The 22,440-nt window shown below is 39.7% G+C and overlaps 2 protein-coding genes across 2 annotated transcripts; both read left to right on the plus strand.

Moving 5' to 3' along the window:
* Positions 1 to 600: 600 nt before the first annotated feature.
* Positions 601 to 5,473, plus strand: LOC124287171. Its single transcript, XM_046723660.1, has 4 exons — positions 601 to 712; positions 3,502 to 3,599; positions 4,390 to 5,188; positions 5,226 to 5,473. The coding sequence occupies exons 1-3, from the start codon at positions 690 to 692 to the stop codon at positions 5,103 to 5,105; spliced, it is 837 nt and encodes a 278-aa protein (XP_046579616.1). The 5' UTR covers positions 601 to 689; the 3' UTR covers positions 5,106 to 5,188; positions 5,226 to 5,473.
* A 3,058-nt stretch (positions 5,474 to 8,531) lies between these two features.
* On the plus strand, positions 8,532 to 12,404 carry LOC124287169. Its single transcript, XM_046723658.1, has 2 exons — positions 8,532 to 8,602; positions 11,102 to 12,404. The coding sequence occupies exon 2, from the start codon at positions 11,122 to 11,124 to the stop codon at positions 12,178 to 12,180; it is 1,059 nt and encodes a 352-aa protein (XP_046579614.1). The 5' UTR covers positions 8,532 to 8,602; positions 11,102 to 11,121; the 3' UTR covers positions 12,181 to 12,404.
* Positions 12,405 to 22,440: the final 10,036 nt, after the last annotated feature.

Below are 22,440 nucleotides of genomic sequence, written 5' to 3' on the forward strand. Positions count from 1 at the left end.
CACAGTCCATGAACCGCATTATTTTCCCTACTGCCAAGACCTTTCTGCACTGCTTAAGCCCTAAATAAAGCAAGTCTCGATTTCCTCAGGTTCAGGATCTCTGGTCTCCCTGGGGCTCCTTTTCAATTTAAATGGGGTTGTTTGTTACTATCAAAATTATACATATTCAGAGACTAAGCATTAGACAAGAACTATAGATGTGGTGAGAGATGTGTTTGTGTTGTGTTAGAGAATGTTGATATGGTATTCAGGATAGAACTCATCTTCATTCTGTGTCGAAAAAGTATCGCCTTTACACAGGTGCAACTTCGTTCATTCGGAAACAGTCGGAGGCTGTCGCTTGCCCATGGGTTCCCGGAGGCTTGTTGAGCGCCATTCGTCCCAAATAGCCCGTTTCAGTGACCTCGTTATACGGCCTATTCGTAACTACTCGTGTCATTCCGGCAGGTAGATAAGAGGCGAGTAGTTACAAATGTATTCGGCCATTTGTGACCAACTCGTGTTATTCCGGCACAAGCTAAATAGCGGTACGGCTACGGGACGAGTGGTGACGAATGGTATTCGGCTTGTCCCGGCATAACACCATTGGGTCACGAATGATCCAACGCAAGTCGGAAGCTCGATTCAAACAAACCATTGACACAGCTGGGGGAAAGTTACATTTCATCAAAAGGTTTCACTCCTGAAAGATGACTACGGGCCAAATGTCAAGGTGATTATGGAACAGTAACAAAAATAATTCGTAGTTGATGTAAATGTTATCAGTACATAATACGGGCTTCCCAAGCAAAGGCGAATGCAACTGTGTAGATCGTCAACAGGCGCGCTGAATGCCATATTGTGGAGTGTCCGGTTGATGGTCCTCATTAGAAATAGAAGATGGTTGGCGTTTATTCAGCCTCTGTAATTTCAGCTATATGTATCATGTATATAATACTCAAAAACTGGCGATGAACATTTTGCAATGAACTATTGTTTTCATATTACTATAGTGTCGTGACATTGTTTGTTCTTTGACGTCTTTTGACAACAGACAACAACAGCAAAATGGAACAGTCAAATATTTCTTTTGATGACAGATAATTACAGTAAAACGAGTGAGTGTGGTTTTACGCCGCTTTTAGCAATATTCCAGCAATATCACGGCAGGTGACACCATAAATGGGCTCCACACATTGTGCCCATGTGGGGAATCGAACCCGGGTCTTCAGCGTGACGAGCGAACGCTTTAACCACTAGGCTACCCCATCTCCCGGAAGTAAAATGAAATCACCATGCTTCTTTTGATGACATAACTGAAATGAAATAAAAACATCACGGTTTTTATCTTCTTTTGCGTAGCATTGATCTGTGAATTGCCGTCTACACAACAGAATACGTGTTTGCTAGGGTAATTTGATACAACAGCATTGATGGTTGACATTGTAGCAGTTTCAATTTTCTAGAGATGCATCGCCAGAACATCCATCCCTCTGCTTTCCTCTTGTTTACTCTATACATGTAACTTGTAATCGAACTCTCTTAACTGTGCATGAGACATTATGAAAATGATACTAGCCATTGTAACTTGATTGTACTTATACAATATGTAGGAAATGTAAGCGTACTGTATTACACTGAATGAGTGAACACATTAATCAGTATCATTATAATTTCAGTGAGCTAAACTCAGTAAATTCAAATCATATTCCACAACATAGTTCAGAATTTTACAGCACCCAGTGACTTAATCCCTTAAAACAACACCGGCACAACATCAAGGATGTATTAACAGAATTCTACTTCACGGGAATACCCCCTAGCTTTAGTAGAATGTCAGGCTATGCTTTCGGTTGGGGATTGCCCTTCTGCATCTGAGAGTCCACTTGACCTTTTATAACATGTTATATTTGGGACTACACTTTATTTGTAAAGTACAGATTCTAGTACTTTTGTTGGATTGAGTCCCATCCGGGATTCGAACCCACACCGAATCCCGGATGGGACTCAATCCAACAAAAGTACAAGAATCTGTACTTTACAAAGAAAGTGTAATCCCAAATAAAACATATGTTACATTTGACCACTTTCTAAATGGCATTGTGTATTTCACTTGACCTTTTGTTAAGGATGTTAGTACATCTACATGATAGTAGTCGAACAACAATGGCTTGGCGGCAGCTTGAGAGAATTGGTCAAGCAGCATGACCACCCGGTACCAGAGTCGTGCCCCGGTTAATGGCCAAGCTTTATGACTTTAACTGCAGCATACCGCAACTCATCACCAATGATGCATCAGAGACAAGTTGACCATTAGCTACCTTTAATACCAGGCTGTTGACTGGCTCATGACTCATGCTGCTGGCGGGTGCGGTCGGGTAGCTTAGTGGTTAAAGTGTTCGCTCGTGACGCCGATAAGCCGGGTTCGATTGCCCACATGGGTATTATATGTGAAGCCCATATCTGGTGTACCCCGCCGTGATATTCTTGGAATACTGCTAAAAGTGGCGTAAAACTAATTATCACTCACTAACTCATGGGTCTGGTATAATCATCATCATACTAATATTTGTATAGCGCCCATATCCAGCTCAGCTGCTCAAAGGCGCTTTGTTTTCCCTCGATCATTGGATATCAATCTCAACGGCACTGGGGCACGAGGCGCACCAAGTTCGTGTGGCTTTCCCATCCTTACGAGGTACCCATTCACAGCTGGGTGGACTGGGACACATAGTCCAAGTTTACTGGGACACATAGTCCAACTTCTTTGCACGTTGCTGTACCCGCAACTGGGCGTTCGCGCGTATTCATGTGGCCACCATTTGGTCATTTACCAACGGATTCGTGGGTTCTTTTAAGTGCGCAGGGCTTTGTACTGTACACTAGGGGTTGTGACAACACTGAAAGTGTCTGCACACAAGCTTGTCCCGGCACCTCAAGCTCGCTGGATCACTAGCCTGGCGACTTAGATCAAGCTTCTATAAGTTATTTTGTACTTATACTTACGTGTGATTATTTATGTAGATATTCAAGTGAAGTTGACTCAGGCAGAACACGAGACATACAAAAACACCGCACTGAAGTAAACGTCCCTAAAGTGGCAAAGATAACTTGAATTTCTTGCTGATTGGACATGCTCAGTCTGTTTCCAACGAATTGGGTTTTTTCTTATCATCATTGTAAGGAAATGTGAAATCATGTTTGTGGCCTAACATATATTTATTGGTTTTAAGATGTATACCTTTGAAACTTAGAAATCAGTATTTCACTGGAGTGTAATGGCATTTATCTATGTTGAATTAAGTTTCACTGGGGTGAGTGAGTTTAGTTTTACGCCGCATTTAGCAATATTCCAACAATATCACGGCGGGGGACACCAGAAATGGACTTTTCACATTGTACCCATGTGGGGAATCGAACCCGGGTCTTAGGCGTGACTAGTGACTACCCCACCGCCCCAGTTTCACTAGAGGCTACGAAATAAATTCATGTTCTATTTTCAAGTATTGTCTCTATTTTCAGAATTATTAAGCAGCTTGGGTATGAGAGAATAATAAAGGCGACTAATTGTGGTAGAGTTATCGTTCCTGGACTCGCGTATACCAACTTCCATGGAAACGGTGAGTGATTCTGCGTTGTACTTGGGTGCGAGCGAGCGTGCGTGCGTACATACGCTTGCGAACATGTTATTATAGTCCATTTGTAAAGCGCTATTTCCATTCACAGTAAATTCTCAAAGCGCACAGAATTAAAAACATAGTCACTTGAGCTGAAACTAGTCATCTGGATATGACAGTCTAAAGAGATAAGTTTTGAGACTTCGTTTGAAGTCATGTAGATTTAAAAAGTTTTTCAAACATTCAGACAGTTCGTTCCATGTCTTTGCGGCAGCATACTTGAAGGTTTCTCACTGGAGGGATCACAAGCAGTGACTTGGATTTGGATCGTAATGTTCTCACGAGATGTAGGGCTGAATCAGTTCAGTAATGTAGTGCGGCACTTGGCCAGTTAGACCCTTGAAAACAAAGCAGACGAGTTTTGAACATTATTCTGTGCTGGATGGGTAGCCAGTGGAGCTGCTTAAGTATTTGAGTGATATGTTCAAATGGTTTGATCCGGGTTACGATTCTGGCAGCTGCATTTTGCACTCGTTGCAACTTCGATAGCTGAACACTGGTGGCGCCCTCTAGGAGTGAGTTGCAATAGTCGAGTCCAGATGTTACCAGTGAGATGACGAGATGCGATGTGTGAATTCGTACACGCAGGCGCTGGCGGCCGTGTTTGTTTTACCCTGTATGTCTTCCATGGGTTATATGTGTGCGTGTGTACGTGCGTGTGTGTGTGTTTGTGTGGTTAATTGAGACAAAGAATACAGGGAAAGTAATGTCAATTGTCCTTTCATATTCGCAGCATCTCCGCATCCATGGAGCGTGATGGACATCATAGATTCAACCCAGATTTGTCTCATACATCCAACAGACGGCGGGGAGTCGTTTCTCGGCCTTCACCAGCTCTTCGGTGAAACTGATGCGTTTGCAGTGACCGCAAAAATCGACTTAAGCGAGCAGCTTCATGACGAAGCTGTTGTGAAAGCCCCTCTGTGTACAGACACCACCGTCAGCAACGTCGGCAAAAGCACCATCGTCATGGACACAGTGATGAAATCCGGTTCAGTTCCACTGGTCAAGTATCGATGTAATTCAATAATACTCGACAGAACCAGTAAAAAGCCTGTCGAGATTCCCCAGCAATGGAAGAGTACATACGGGCACTTCTGCACAGGCGAGCCATTGAGATTCAGTGCTCTTGAGAGGCCATCTGACCAATCACGTGTAAGCAATGTGTTTGCAGGGCAAGTGTCTTACAGCGACATAGATGCAAACCGTCATGTTCATTTTACCAATTATTTGAAATATTGCTGTGAAGGTTTAGTTAAAGTGCAGACAACCCAGTCTGGCTTAGGGTTGCAACCGTTAAAACTAAAATCTGCTTTCATGTGGTACAGAAAAGAATGCAATTTTGGAGATGCCATTGAACTTGACTTTTGGGAACATGAAACTAAGCCAGGCGCCATATGTGTGGACATGTTGAAAAATGGGGGAAAGCGTTTTTCAGTGTGTACTTGAGCTGTACGCTACAAGTCGTATTAACAGTTCACCGTGAAAAACAGGACTTAGATAATTTGAACAAAATGTTATTGCGAGGATAAATACAGGTATGGTCTGGAATAGGCGTTCATGTTTCAAAACGTTACACCCAAGTAGGCAGCTTCGACCTGAGTGAGTGAGTATTTACACTGCTTTCAGGAATATTCCAGCAATATCACGGCGGTGGACATCAGAAATGGGTTTCACACTTTGTACCCATGTAGGGAATCGAACCTGGATCTTCGGCGTGACGAGCGAACGCTTTGACCACAAGGTTACACCACCCCACCCCACCCACTCACTGCCACAGGTGTAACAAATGGAATGATTGAATTAGTTATATTGCTGGAATTTTGCTGAAAGCGGCGTAAAACCCAACTCACTCACTCACTATAAGTGCTGAGAATTGCCTCCAGTTGTTTTACTGTGTATTTGCAGTGTGGATTTGTAGGGGTGTGTTTGTTTCTCTAAAGTATGTTATGGAATAAATCTATCGTATTCGTGTATTTAGTTTGCATGGTTTTTTTTACAAATCTATGCGTTTCAGAGATTTCTGTCCGACTTCTGCAAGAAAGTATTCAGCCCAAAAGACCCTTTTCATATAATACTACACACTGGCTCACTACTGTACACTGGGTCTCTAATACACGTTTGAATACCATTTCATATTGGTCCTCTAGTACACCCTGGATTACAAATACATCCTGGGCAACTATTGTAAACCAGGTCTATAGTACGTTCTGGACTACTAATACATACTGGGCCTTAAATATACACTTGGCTTCTAATACACACCAGGTCTTCAATACACACTGGACTATTAATACATTTGTAAATACCGGGCCTTCAATACAGGTTCGACCATTATCTTCACCAGGTATCTTTTTCAAACTTGACCTGAAATGCATTTGGCTTTTAATGCATACTAGACCATAATGTTCACCGGAAAATCTAATACACTCTGTGCCTTAAGACACTTAGTAGTCCAGAAAGACCGCCTCCGTGTGGTAGTGGATAGAGCGTCTGCCCGGAGAGCGTCATACCAAAAGACGTTAAAATACCTGGTACTTGTTGGTCCCTGCCTGGCGCTCGGCATTAATGGGTACAACAAGGACTGGTCAGCTCGGAGTCAGTATAATGTGTCTGAGTGGGGTATTCAAGCTTCACTGCGGCATGGTATCTCAGTGGGCTAGCACTATAAAACCAGCTTCAGTCTGGACTAGTACAAGCAGCCGCACATACACATACGCACGCATGCACGTCGTCATATGAGCGAAATATTCTCAAGTACGACGTTAAACCCAATTTCACCTCACCTCACCTCACCTCAAAGACACTTGGCTTCTTATACACATTATACCATAATGTTGCCGGACATCTAATACACTCTTGGTCTTAAAGACATTTGGCTTCTTATACACATGAGACTATAATGTTGCCGGACATCTAATACACTCTTGGTCTTAAAGACATTTGGCTTCTTATACACATCAGACCATAATGTTACCGGACATCTAATACACTCTCGGTCTTAAAGACATTTGGCTTCTTATACACATTATACCATAATGTTACGGATATCTTATACACTCTGGTCTTAAAGACACTTGGCTTCTTATACACATGAGACTATAATGTTGCCGGACATCTTATACTCTCTCGGTGTTAAAGACACTTGGCTTCTTATACACATCAGACCATAATGTTACCGGATATCTAATACACTCTGGGCCTTAAAGACACTTGGCTTCTTATACACATGAGGCTATAATGTTACCGGACATCTAATACACTCTGGGTCCTAAAGACAATTGGCTTCTTATACACATGAGACTATAATGTTACCGGACATCTAATACACTCTGGGCCTTAAAGACAATTGGCTTCTTATACCCATGAGATCATAATGTTACCGGACATCTAATACACTCTGGGCCTTAAAGACACTTGGCTTCTTATACACATGAGGCTATAATGTCACCGTACATCTAATACACTCTGGGTCCTAAAGACGCTTGGCTTCTTATTCACATTACATTATATTGTATACCGGGAACACATGTAGGTTCATTCAACTGTTAAATGTTGAAAACATAATAACTGTTCTGTGGCACATAACATTTCGGAAATATAAGTCAGCCGAGGACCAGATATTTTTCCTGCTCACTGCCAGAGTGAGTGAGTATGGTTTAAAGCCGCTTTTAACAATATTCCAGCAATATCACGGCGGGGAACACCAGAAATGGGCTTCACACATTGTACCACATGTGGGGAATCGAACCTGGGTGTTCGCCGTGACGAGCCAACGTTTTAACCACTAGGTTACCCCACCGCCCCTTTATAAATACTAGATGCAATATGGCTGAAAGTTCTCGTTAAAACATTCTCAGCGATTCTCGGTTCATCTATTATCTTTCAGAATGACCAAACGGTTTTTTTTCAATTCAATACACCCAGTAAAATTCGACAATTAAATTAAGACATAGCAGTTCGGTAATACCCGACACCGCTCTAACACCATATCCCGCCTAATTCCTGCACGGAGCAGTAAGTAATACTAACAAATAACCGTTAAGTGTGAATCATATACACATACAAAGGCAAGTCCTGTCCCCCAATCCTGTTGCTAATAGATATTTCACATCACCAAATTCTCATAATTGTTTTTAACTCTTGTCGACTCGTCTGAACACTCTTGTCGGGCTATTCTGAACACTCTTGTCGGGCTATTCTGAACAAACGGTTTGCCATAAACATTTAGTTGTGACCGAAGTGTCAATGCTTCGATTATCATTTGTTTATAATCGTGTCCACCGCCATACAGCTGGAATGTTGCTGTAAGCAGCGTAAAGCTAAACTCACTCACTCGCTCAACCGTGTCCAGAAGGTTGATAAACTCTTTCCTCATTCCTGTTACTGAAATTTGCAAATTATGAAAAGTTCAGTAATTAACAGGAACGAGGAAAGAGTCCTTTGCTCGATAGTTCATTGTATTTGTAAAGAACGATTTGACGTCAACACACTGAAATTCTAACAAGGATGTAACTGACACCAAATTCGGAACCAAAGTAAGTACTTTCTTCAGACAGAATAATTGTTTTTTATATAATTAAAAATTATATCCATCTATGTACGTGTGTTCATTTTTAGTTTTTCATATAGAATCCAGCGTATTTCTCACTTCTCTTTGTCAGAGTATATTACGAAACGATAATGATTCATACGTAGGAACTGTTGTTGTAATACTCTCGGCAAAGTCTTGTTGACCGCCATCGATATTCGACGCTGTGCGGAGCTAGGTCAATCGTCATTATTGACAGGTTGTATGAAGCTATGTGGAAGTCACGTGACTATCACATGAGTGGAACTATATATAACCCCACAGTACTTATGCATGGACACTACGTTATCGATAAACATTCGTTAGGTCGGTGGTTTGACAGTGTTGTGATTCTACTACAAGTTTCTACTACAAGGTAAGTTCTGATGTATATAATGAACAGCGTTGTACTAGTTAAATGTTAACTATGTCACTGAAAGTTGTCAGGTTTTTCATAAATCAATATTCCGCCTCACTGTGAGAAAGGATCCGTGGAGTGTGGATATGGTTATACAGAAATATATCTTCAAGGGGCTAACAAATGCATAGAAATTATTACACAAGCAATTGTGTCATACGACTTATAACTACGAAACGACTGTGAAATGTTTTATTGCCAGCGAGAGCGAGGACAATACATAATTTTGCACAAGTTTCGTATAAGTCGTATGACACACACATGCGTGTGTAATAATTTCTTTATTATCCATTTTATTTATGTACACTTGTGCAGTAAAACACGGTAAGCATGTGACGGCCCTCTTCACTGACGTCACGATCATTTGTTTAATGACGTCACAGACGACGAAATACAGATGGTTGCTTGGCAAAAGGGATACGTGCACATGTGCACGTATGACACTGGTTATGTTTCACCATATGGGTAATAAACTCTTATATGTGTTCACCTTAAATACTGCGAGGTGCATAAGGATGTGCAATTTATACAGGGGGGTCGAGGATTTACAACCTGATTGACATCAAACCTTTCGGTCCGACTGGATATCTGTGAAAGAAAATGCTGAAAAACTGTTTTCGTTATTTATAACTAAAATAATCGTTCACTGGGCATGCTAAAGGTTCTGAAAATCTTTGTTGTGGGTAAACAAACAGTGTCTGTCTCTATATCAGATATATTATTTATAATATACAAGTAAACGTAAAAAATTCACACAAATACCCCAGCCCCTGGAGATCCGGTGGCTATAATTCGTGTCCAGGCAGTTCGTTCCACAGCGATGGAGCACAAACACTGAAAGAACGCTTTCCATAAGAGGCTAGTCTATATAAAAAAGGAGTTTTCGATAAGAATTTGCTTTCAGATCGCAGCTGTCTTGGTGGTTTGTAGGGGCTTAGCAGTTCACTTAGATATGCTGGTGCCATGCCATTAGGCTATGTGTTCGTTGAGTCTATTTATTATGTGAGATCTGCTTATGGAACTTGTTTGTTTTGCTTGCTTATTGTTTAATGCCACACTCAGCAATATTCCAGCTAAATGGCGGCGGTTTGTAAATAATCAAGTCTGGACCAGTGGACCAGTGATCAACAGCATGAGCATCGATATCGGCATATTCACGGGTACTGAAGAACACGGGTAGGGATCAATAAGTGTTTAAATAGATATCAAGACGAATGTTGCTGCTCACGGGTAGACTGGTGTTAACTTTCAGGCCAAATTTAGGTTTAAGTGGTACCATAATAAACGGCATATTTTCAGCCTGATAGGAACTTGAAATTTGAGCTCTTCTGGATCTGAGAATATATATAATTCATACAATTTGTAGACAGAGTTTAGAAAGAATGGAGTTTGTTTGTCTTACAGCCGCTTTGAACAGCATATCGCTTTTAACAATATTCCTGCAATATCACGGCGGGGGACACCAGAAATCTGTTTCACACATAGTACCCATATGGGAGATCGGGCCGGGCCTTCAGCGTGGTGACCGAATGCTTTAACCACTAGGCTAACACACCGCCCCCATGACGACATAGATTCATCATGTTTGGTGTAGTGTTAAAACGTTTGGTTACTTCTGAATGTTCGTTGCACTCAGGAGACTAATATTCAAGGAGTGAATGAGTAAGGTGTTAAGCCGCATTCAGCAATATTCCAGCAATATCACGGCGGGGGATACCAGAAATGGGCTTCACACATTGGACCCATGTGGGGAATGGAACCCTAGTCTTCGGCGTAATGAGCAAACGCTTTAGCCACAAGGCTACCCCTCCGCCCCCTCATCTTCAAGGAATATTTACGACCGGTTGTAAATAGCTGAACCTGGGTCAGACAAACCAGGATTGATAAAGTATGAAAATGACCGCAAATGGAATACGATGACATTCAGTAAAGTCGCAGAACTTGACTACCGGATGGCCATATTTATTTACTCTTGTGAGTAGGTGAAAAAGGTTTTGTGTAGCTTTTAGAAATATTCAAGCAATATCACGACTGGAAACAGCAAAAATGGGCTTCACATATTGTTCCTATCTGGAGAATCTAACCTGATTGTTGGGGGACGCCAGAGGTCATACAGACCCTGAAACAAACATATCCAAGAAAGCCATGCAGGTCTAGATTATGTCGCAAATCTGAAAATGAAGAAAGTCTCAGGGCCCCTTTTCATCATATTTTTTATTATGAACTGTTTTTTTCGTAAAATATAGAGACTAGTAGTTAGTCTACCTAGTGGGTAATCAAACCCGGGTCTTAGACGTGATGAGTGGACGCTCCAACCACTAGGTTACCACACCGGGGCTCTTATGACTAACAACCATGAGTAATGAGGACCTATACTGTTGCCAAAAATTATAACGACTGCTTCTGAACATAATATGGTGGTAGTAATATGACGGTGCGTTCTCCATTCTCTTCCAGGTATCCGCTGAGACTGAAAAATGCCGCCCACGGTAGACATATCCGAGCTGGAGAGTAAAGGTTACACTGTTGTGAAAGACGTGATGTCCCCAGACGACTGTGACAGGTACATCAACATCTACAGACAGTGGCTTGCACAGTTCAATGATTCGTGGCCAATATCAAGCAACTCTCTGATCCAACGATACCAAATCGGTCACATGGAGCCTTCCTGGGGAAGCCGCCTCAAGGCCAAGAAGGTCTTCGAGCAGATATGGGGCACTGACCAACTTCTGACAAGCTTTGATGCAGTTGCAATTGGGCGGCCACCTGAAGATGGCGAGGAGACGTTTGCCGTCCCTGGAAAGCATTGGCTCCATTGTGATCAGGGAGTAGAGCGAGTTGGGCTCCACGCCTACCAAGGAGCCGTGTATTTAGAGGCTGCTGATGAGGATGACTGGACGTTCGAGGTTCTGGAAGGATCGCATGTGTTGCACAGTGATTTCTTTGAAGCTTCTCCAAGAGCGAAGATGAGAAGCATCACCAACAAGTTCTATGGGCTTACAGATGCAGACGTGGAGTGGTACACTGCGCACAATGGAGTTACACGCCGAAGGGTGCCAGCACCTAAAGGAGGGATGATCATATGGGATTCAAGACTCATCCATGCAAATGTTCGACCAAAGGAAAACAGACGCAAAACTGGAAGATGGAGATACGTTGTGTTTGTTTCCATGGGCCCGACCGTTTGGGCTGGTAAGCAATATCTCAGACAGAAGAAGCAGGCATACCAAGGAATGAGGATGACATCCCACTGGCCCTGTAATGGGCTGGCAATGTTCTCGTATATGGAAGTAGGTGGGCCCATGGCAATAGACAAGCTACCAATCATAGCCTGCACAGACGATGCTAAACGTTTGGCAGGGGTTCTGTCCTATCCAGGCCCAAAGAAGGGACCGTCATGGAGGCCTCAATGGGCAGAGGGCAGCAAGGAAGGACATGAGCAGACAAGGTGGCTGACTCCACTATGGGTGGTACTGGGTGTTGCCGCGATATCCCTTGTCACTGCTCTTTCTGTGAAAAGAACTCTCATGAGATAATCTGTTGAAAGGACCTGCAGATGATTATCTGCCATTGACATTTTTAATTAAATGAGAAGTATTGTTTGGACTGTGAGTGGGTTTACGTCACATTAGCATATTTATATACTACTGCATTGTGATCATGTCACCATGCACGTTCAATATGGCATCTTCTTAAATAAAAAACAAGACGTTAGAAGACGTTAGCGTACTAAAAAAAACAAAAACATTAACGTTTGGCGAACTACAAAACATTTCTCTCTGTATTGTGAATTCCACTCACGAGTGAGTAAGTAGTGAGTTTAGTTTTACGCCGCACTCAGCAATATCCCAGCTATATGGCGGCGGTCTGTAAATAATCGAGTCCGGACCAGACAATCCAGTGATCAACAGCATGAGCATCTATTTGCGCAAATGGGAACCGATGACATGCGTCTGCCAAGTCAGCGAGCCTGACCACCTGATCCCGTTAGTCGCCTCTTACGACAAGCACGGGTTACTGAAGATCAATATTCTAACCCGGACCTTCAAGGGTATAAGTAGGTACCATGTCAAAGGAGAAAAAACATAATGCACGAACATATATCAAGTTCATAAATTAACCATTAACCAGATATATTTAGCAAGACGTTAGGACCACATACTTGCAACAAAAAAAGAAAGGTTTAGCAAATTACCAAACATTTCCCCGAAGTCCCTTTTCACTGTATTGTGAGTTATAAGTCGGCATGTCATTGAGGAAACATAGAAGAGTTTCCTCCTGAGTTCTGAACTGCAATTCCGACAATACTAATTCAGATTTCAGCCGGATTTGTATTCAGGACATCTTGTCAGGTGTTAGTTGCAAGACAGCCATAGCTTCATTGTGAGCCTGAAGACAGACAGTTAAGGACGTTATGTGGTGAAAAAGATCCTGGTTATCAGGGTCCCGATCCACAAAGCGTTCGTAACGTAACCTGTCGTAACTCTATAGTTTATCATTAGGCTTACGAATGTCTTAGCGCTACGAAGGCTTTGTGGGTCGGGACCCAGGTGTCCTGGATTAAATTATATGAGACAATATCTTGACAAGGACTGTGCTCCACGAAATGGAGTATAAAAGAGATCAGTTGGTTATTGTGAAACTGGGGCGTCATAACTGTGTTGTTCGTGGTCAACAAGCACGACAAAAAACTAATGGGTGGATGCAAGACCCCTTCGTCAATGATCGTGAGTATTCATATTAACACCATCAAAGTTTATTTTCTCAGTATTACATTAGTGTGTGAGTGAGTTTAGTTTTATGCCGCACTCAGCAATATTCCAGCTAGGCCATATAGCTTGAGGTCTGTAAATAATCAAGTCTGGACCAGGCAATCCAGTGATAAAAAATATGAGCATCGATCTAAGCAATTGGGATACGATGACATATGTAAACCAAGTCAGTGAGCTTGACCACCTGATCCGGTTAGTCGCCTCTTACAACCAGCATGGGTTACAGAAAGATCAATTCTAACCTGGATATGCAACGGTCTGAATGACATTGAACTGGATTGGGTTGTCCGGCCTAGATATTTGCAATTGGCTATTGTGTCATCATATTACAAAGGCTTTGGAAGTGGCATGCATTTACTTCTGGTTTGCTTGGTCTGGAGTTCATTATTTTCTATGTTGATATTGCTAGATGAATGCTGACCACTATGGAGAGCAACAAGTGAGTGAGTGAGTTTAGTTTTACGCCACTTTTAGCAATATTCCACCAATATCACGGGGGACACCAGAAATGGGCTTCACACATTGTACAGATGTGGGGAATTGAACCAGGGCCTTCAGCATGATGAGTGAAGCTTTAACCACTAGGCTACCCCACCACCAAACAAACAAAACAAAACAAAGCAAATTTAGAATTTATTGAACAACTGGAAAAAAGACTGATGATGAGACATACCAAAAAATGAATCTTCTGAGGCTGCGCAATGCTCTCAAGCTACAATGTCATCAAGGGAGAAAATGCTGGATTGTATTCCTATATTTACAGAAAACAAAACAGGGTTTTTCAATCATTACATTTTAATATCGAGTGTCCTGGTTAATGAGTCAACAGAAATTCAAGAGTAGACCTCTTAATAATAAATGATGGAAACAGTTTCTGAATCATTGATTGTCAAGTACATCAAGACTATCTGTGACATTACAAATACTGCTATAGAAGGAAATTAACCATCAATACTCCATGGGCTTGTACACATTATATTCTTCACCTGTAGACACATCTGATTCAAATGGGGTGTGGAGGTGTTCTTTTGCAACAATTGAAATGGGTCTGTGTCGACCTATTGATGCTGAAGCATTCCTTCTCCATGCATGAATGCTTCAGGGAAAAAAACATTCCCTGAAATCAAATGATTTAGTGATTCAATAACTTCAATAATTTAATGTAATTAATTAAAGTGATTTTTAAAAGCCATTATTATTTTGAGGATGGGAACCTTTTGATGGAATTCTTTCTTTCAGTAGTACATAATGATCGTCATAAGATGTAGCGCTGGATTGTTATGACAAACAACAAAAATGTGTTTCCCCAAAAAATTGTTATGTCCTCCTGCACAAACAAATTCTAAATGGTAGTCATAAACTCAATCTATTTGGGGGGTTGAATTTAAGAAAGTTTCCTGCAGTTAAACATAGGGATCACAATGTATTTAACCAGTGTAGACATAGTGTTCATCAGTCTGGGCAGTCAATAACCAATAGTTGGAGGCAAAATAAGGTGGCCCCATTATTTGAGACACTGCTGGATGCATTGGTGAGAAAATATTCTCCACTGGAAAGAAAACTGCCCAATGTATTGATAGATGAATGTAAATAATGTATGCAGACTCGTGATGTGTTGACAGTGGAATGAAAGGTCTTGGATAGTAAGTTTGATATCATTGTGCATCAGAATATGTTTATTTTCTACATTCAGTAACAGAACAGAAACCTTAAAGTTGCTGGACACAAGAGAAAACACATCTACTAAGACTAGAATTCCTTTCTCCCTGATGGCACAGGTAGCCTTGTCATCAAAGTTGATGTGGCAGAAACAATGATCATGGGCTGGGATCTCAGTTCACACTGGTTATTTTATTAGGTTTGTCAGTACGACATCTGTGCGTTTGGCTTCCAGTAAAGCGGTCACCATTCAGCGGGGACATGCATCATTTCATGTATTACTCGAACATCAATGTCATGTAACTGGAATACTATTCAAAGTGGCATTAAACCCAAATCACTCACTCATTGCATCCTTTCCAGTATCCTGATATCAATGAAACCATTTCAGACTGAGAAAGAGTTCAGTTTTATGCCACTTTGAAAAGTATTTCAGGGCCAATGTGGAATTTGACCCCAATACACGTGTCGAGGGTACAATAAAATAACACAACTCAGCACAATGAATAACATCAACAAAGATGATAGGACTTCAAGTTTACCAATCACCACTTCAACATCAAAACGTTTAGAATTAAGTGAACTGGAAGCTTTCTAAAAACACATCATATTTATGAGTAGCAATATTTTTAAAATGCATATCTAAATGAAATATCATGATTGGCAAACGTCAGGCAAAATATAGTAATCCAAACATGAATAAATGTTTAAAGATATTTGAAAATACTCTTCTATCAAACAATTTGCAAACGCTTTCAATTTGTAAGGCACACTGTACAAAAATAGGAACAATTGAAAATTTCTTTGGGAAGAACCTCATTCACAAAATGATTTCATGTATTAAAAGTATGTTCATTAACTGAATGACACAAAACAATACATTACACCCATGTAGTTTCATATCCATACTAAGTTGTTCAAACCCATTAAGCCAAATAAGTACATTTGTCCTACTTGCCATAATAAGTTGCCCAAGTGCTTAAAAAATGACAAAGGGGAAATGCTTATTTCAACCACAAATTACATCATTTGAGATAGGCAGAAAAACTAAGTCGAAACATCACAAGTAAGATATATTTCATAATAGTTACTTGGCAATCATGTATGCAACCTGCCCTGCTGTTTTCTAAGAAATCTCTAATGAACACAATACAGGATAGACTATCCAGTAACAGAGATGCTATTAGCCCAAATAGTAGTTTGGCCAGAAACTGATGCAAAAATTAGTATTTTGGGGCCAGAATTAGTATTTTTTCCAAAGATATTTCATATTTAATAAAAAATCTATAGATATTCTAAGAACTTGTCATTAACATTGTACTCACCTGAATCAGTATTAAGTATCCACATATAGCTAAATACAGAATAAAATGTGGTTGAAATTTATTGTGTATGGTACATATGCTATTTAATAATTTAATTTAATTTACAGTATTTTTTAAAATTTGTATATTTTTACTGCTATCATAGTCCTGTATTTTGTGTTGTTTTTTAGTAACAAATACGATCGTATGGGTTGGCATCTCAGCAGTAAATTAGAAGGGAGTGTTTTTGTAAAGTTAACTTGCAGATGGATCTAGAAGTTTGTTGGCGGGAACTTATGTAGCAGGACATTAAATACAGCAAAAATAGGACATCCATTTGATGATGTTAAGCTTCAAGATTCACGGCACATTAAAAAAATATTCGGGATTGATGAAATATCTACTCACGTCAATTTTCAACATGTTCAACAATATGTGGTGAAAAAATAAATCATGTGAAAAAAACCCATGAGACATCATTTTGCATGATAACAGTACATATTTTTACAAAAATATTAGGCATCAGTTATTTATTAAAGGGGGCTGTGGGTCAGGGTATTTTGATGAACTAATGTACAGTCATCCCTTGCAATAACGCTCTTCACGATACCATAATCTGTGGCTCCCATAAAAAAAAATGTTGGACAGTGATCAAACATCTTCACGTCATTGGAAATAGCAGAGCAACAAATCCACTGTGGCGCTCAGGTTACTCGTGTTCATAGTGAAATTCAGTGCGGATTACAATAAACAGTGTTCAATGTATGTATCCATGTATTTTTGTTTTTCAGATGCTTAAAAAAATTCAGGATTATCTTGAATAGTCGCACGAACATCGGAACATCGTAATAACTTATAAAAGGTAACTTTAACATAAAGACATGCCATCAGCCGAGTACTTATGATGTTTGCAGTGATGCAACACCTCGCGTTACTGTGCAGGTAAACACCGCCATCTGAACATGTATAATGTCAGAAAACACATAATAAAAATGTAATTTTTGGAGTAAAATTTATATTTTATACTTATCCTGACTCATGCTCTTTTTGCTTGTCTTCTTCTTCTTGCGAACATAGTGGAACACTTGTATCTCCCTAATTGAAGCTCCCTTCAATTTAAAATCACTAATTAGTATTCACCACGAGTTACCTCCTTTCCACAAGCGCGGGAACGAGGGCGCCACCCGAACCCATGTGCCTCACTCTCTCCTCATATACTGAGCCCAACATTTGAATTTACAGGGAAATCCAAAGTGTTATTTGGGGAGGATGGGGAGGGCTGACCTCATGAGTCAGGATAAGTATAAAATATCAATTTTACTCCAAAAATTACATATTTTTCCTTATCCTGACTCATGCTCTTTGCTTTGTAGCATCCTAATGAACGGAGGTGGGAATATCTAATACTTTGGATTTTTAATAATTAGTGATTTGAACTGTGATGATTGTAATAACCCTATGGGAACTTCATAAAGGCACTGAACTGATGAATTCCTGCTGCTAACTTATCAGCTGCCATATAAAAGGTTATTACCATGTACTTATTATGATAAAGTATATATAACATTAATACAATGCTTAAGACTAATAGACTTAAGCTTGTTAATATCTTAGTATAAACTCCTAAGAGTTTGTTAGCTAAAATACTTTAAGATATAACATAGTACTAAGCTTAAGATATGATTAAACTTAAGCTAATTATATAATAGCAAACTCTTTAGAGTTTGTTAGTTAATATACTTATATGATATAGATATAATGCTGAGCTTAAGATATGAATAAGCTTTAGCTACATATATAATAGCAAAAACTCTGTAGAGTTTGTTAGCTAATATATTTTTATAATATGAGTATAGTACTGTGCTTAAGCTATAATTAACTTAAGCTACATATATAATAGCCAAACTCTGTAGAGTTTGTTAGCTAATATATTTTTATAATATGAGTATAGTACTGTGCTTAAGCTATAATTAACTTAAGCTACATATATAATAGCCAAACTCTGTAGAGTTTGTTAGCTAATATATATTTATAATATTAGTATAGTACTGAGCTTAAGATATAATTAACTTAAGCTACATATATATAGCAAAACTCTGTAGGGTTTTGTTAGCTAATATATTTTACAATATGAGTATAGTAGTGTGCTTAAGATATAATTAACTTAAGCTACATATATAATAGCAAAACTCCCAGAGTTTGTTAGCTAATATATTTTTACAATATGAGTATAGTAGTGTGCTTAAGATATAATGAACTTAAGCTACATATATAATAGCAAAACTCCCAGAGAGTTTGTTAGCTAATATATTTTACAATATGAGTATAGTATTGTGCTTAAGATATTATTAACTTAAGCTACATATATAATAGCCAAAAACTCTGTAGAGTTTATTAGCTAATATGTTTATAGTGTAACCATAGTACTAAGCTTAAGATAAGATTAGACTTAAGCTAAATGTATATAGCAAAATAAACTCCTTAGAGTTTATTAACTAATATACTTTTTATGTTTAAAACATAGTACTGAGCTTAAGTTATGATGAAACTTAAGCCATATATATATATAATAACAAAACTCCCGGTCGGTTTTGTTAGCTAATACCTTTATAATGTAAATATACTGCTTAAGATATGATGAAAACTTAAGCTAATTGTATAATAAGAAAACAACCCTTTAGAGTTTGTTAGCTATGATATAAACCTAGTATTGAGCTTATGAAGGAAAACTTAAGCTACATATATAATAGCAAGAACTCCGTAGAGTTTGTTAGCTAATACATGTTATAATGTAACCATAAAGCTTAAAATATGATGAAACTTAAGCGAAATATATAATAGCAAAACCCTCTTTTAGAGTTTTGATAGCTAATATACCTATATGATATAAACATAGTACTGCGCTTAAGATATGAATAAGCTTAAGTTACATATATAATAGCTAAAACTCTGTAGAGTTTGTTAGCTAATACATGTTATAATATAACCATATTGCTTAGAAATATGATGATACTTAAGCCAAATAGCAAAAAACTCTTTAGAGTTTGTTAGCTAATCTACTTATATGATATAAACATAGTACTAAGCTTAAGATATGAATAAGCTTAAGCTACCTATATAATAGCAAAACTCCTTAGAGTTTGTTAGCCAATATATTTTAATAATATGAGTATAGTACTATGCTTAAGGTATAATTAGCTTAAGTTACCTATATAATAGTAAAACTCCCAGAGTTTGTTAGCTTAATTAACTTAAGCTATGTATAAAATAGCCAAAACTCTGTAGAGTTTGTTAGCTAATGCATTTATCATGTAACCATAGTATTACTCTTAAGATATGAATAACTTAAGGTAAATATATATAATAACAAACTCTGTAGAGTTGTTAACTTATATATTGTATGATGTAATAATCATAGTACTGTGATGATAAAAGGAACTTAAGTAAATTATATATAGCATGAAGCTATTTAGTATTGTTATAAGATAAGTAAAAATCTGTTAGATTGACTTATCTTCTCCGAGAACTGTCAGCTGTTGTGCGAGGACCATGGGATCAATTGGTGTATACCTGAGACGTCCTCGGTGGTGATATCTCTCAGATAATGGTTTGCAACCACCATATCGATTTCCAGAAATAAACCCTCCATTATTTCAATCACATTTGTGTAGAACAATTGTAGAAGTTAGCTATAATATCATGAGTATTAAGCTCATGGAGGGTCGGAATAGGTCCATCCGCATATGCACGTAGTATGACAGTTCTGATCCAAATGGAGATATAGTACATGAGACTTCACTCTGCGTAAGTTGATGATAGAGGAAATAATCTGTTGCATTTTTCCTCCTGTTTGGTTTGGTGGAGATAAATTTACAGTGCTCTTGCAGGCCATCTTGATAGAATCATCGATCATGGGGTCCAAGTATGTCATCCAGGCGTGTTCATAAACCTCACTTGTGAGGTGTTGGAGCACTATATTCATATCCCCAGGTTGGGCGTGAAATTTCCGCTTTATTCTCCAAACAGAAGTTTAGTAGGTTTACTAACCATCTAGTTGTGTTAGTCGCTTGATGAAATTCAGCTGTAGTCTGAAACGCTGTGGATTTAGATCCACTTGTATCTTTCGTCTCAGGTAATTCGCCGCTAAGTCCTTGACGATGTAGGTGCACAACCAGGTGTGTCTGTCCTCGCTGAACTTTATGTAAATTAAAGCCTGACTGCCGATCCCTCGCCTTAACTTGACAGGGGGAGGTCTCTAACTTGAAGAAAGGCAGTCTAATCATGAATGTTCAGGTTAACTGGACTGTAATGAGGCTTGCCTCGCTCACTGATATATAGTTGTCACTTGTGACGTAAGTCTTGAACTGTGAATAGAGATCGACCTCTGTGTAGGTCGTTGTCCCTCATGGTCCAATCAGAACAAGGCATTTTGATTCTGTATAATACCAGCTGTGATGTCACCGTGTAGCGGAAAAACCCACCTTGAATAAATTCTTGTCGTCAGAGATATTAGCATAAACGCCGGTCTTCACGTGAGCTTCCCGGTTATCCGAAAGTGACCACGTGTTTCGAGGGTTAATGGTAACCGCGAAACCTCCGGTCGCGAAAATATCTCGGCTCTGTAATTTTATGCTGGGTAGGTTATTTTCCTGGTTGTCGCGGAAAGTAATTTCAGTTTTGAATATAATTCGACTTCCTTATATATAAGGGTATAAACAACTTGCAAGTTGTGAGCTTGTAGACTGTATACATGAATGTATCGTCATAATTGTAGAATTAACGTTGAACTTGTTGTACATATTTCTTCTCAGAAACTTTGACGATTAAGAGTTATACTCGCTGTAACAAGGCTGCTGTTCAATTTCGATATTGAATTGTCTGCAGATATGCGTAATGATCACGCATGTAGATAATCGTATCGTCGTCCGGGATTGTATATTAGCAATTTATACGGAATAGTTAATTTCTGTGAAGATCTATGAAATAATAATAATAATAATACAGCGACGTTCTGTGTTGTAAATAGCCTGAGCAATTATCTTCGCGAGGGCTTATAGGCGGCATCTGGCATACAGTTGATAATCAACTTATGCGACGCCTTGAACGGACTGACGAGTAGCTACATATGACGAAAGTGGCTAGTATATGGAAACCTTGGAGGAGACTTCCCTCGTGAACGCGGAGACTTCAGCGAAGTTCTCGAAGTATCCCTTCTAGATCTTCTGGGTGAAGTAGACTTGGAGCCACTTAGCTCACGACCATCGCGAAAGGTGTCGAGTCAAAAGCCCGATTAGTATATATATATATATATAAATATATATATGAGCTTGCTTCGTGAACAGCCTCTGTGTTTAACAGGATGTGGATGGCGCTTGCCTAAGTAGGGTCGCATGGATCATCTTATCATATTCGAAAGTCGTGTTCACGAAGTCTGGTGATAAGTGTCTAATTGATCGTTCTAGATCTATTTAGGCCAGCGAACATACGCCTCGTCATGGATTCATCAGAACCAATATACGATTGTAGTTCTTATACTTGATATCGATGATCAACTTGTCTATGGTTTGATCTTCTCGGAGACTTGTGAGGGGAACGTTGATAGTTTCGCGAAGCTCTTTGTATAGTCCCTCGATGTCCTTCTAGATGATGATGATCTGGATTCAGTTGTCCTTTTCGGCATGCCTTCGAAGCTTCCTCTGCGTCCGGTCCGGGGGAACGACGATATGACCTTCGCGAAGGCTTCCGTGATGTCTGATGGTCCGAGTCCACATCTAGGGATGAAACCGCATAAGGTGATGATCTATCCTGCCTTCGCGAAGTCCGAAGGCGCTGTACATCTAGGTCCTTTCCGCCGGCGAAGGCTGCCGAAAGGCTGTATATCTAGGTCGCCGTCAAGGTGGTCCGTGACTTCCTTAGCGAAGGTGACATCGCCCTGGCTGCTACGCTGACGGGGGTGCCTCTGGGGTGCTGTCCACGTTGGAGCCTTCGCGAAGGCTCGGACCCTGCTACCGCAGATATTGGTCCTCCATGATGTTCATAATTTGTCGCATCATGTCTTCTG

This window comes from Haliotis rubra, unplaced genomic scaffold, assembly GCF_003918875.1.
Source record: "Haliotis rubra isolate DU_JTF1 unplaced genomic scaffold, ASM391887v1 Scf4, whole genome shotgun sequence".
In the NCBI taxonomy this organism is placed as follows: domain Eukaryota; kingdom Metazoa; phylum Mollusca; class Gastropoda; order Lepetellida; family Haliotidae; genus Haliotis; species Haliotis rubra.

Bases quoted from the DNA above. Each gene is read 5' to 3' on its own strand.
- LOC124287171 (XM_046723660.1), top strand. From the start codon at position 690: ATGACTACGGGCCAAATGTCAAG. The intron at 713-3,501 runs GTGATTATGGAA...CTCTATTTTCAG, and splicing joins ACTACGGGCCAAATGTCAAG to AATTATTAAGCAGCTTGGGT. The intron at 3,600-4,389 runs GTGAGTGATTCT...TCATATTCGCAG, and splicing joins TACCAACTTCCATGGAAACG to CATCTCCGCATCCATGGAGC.
- LOC124287169 (XM_046723658.1), top strand. From the start codon at position 11,122: ATGCCGCCCACGGTAGACATATCCGAGCTGGAGAGTAAAGGTTACACT.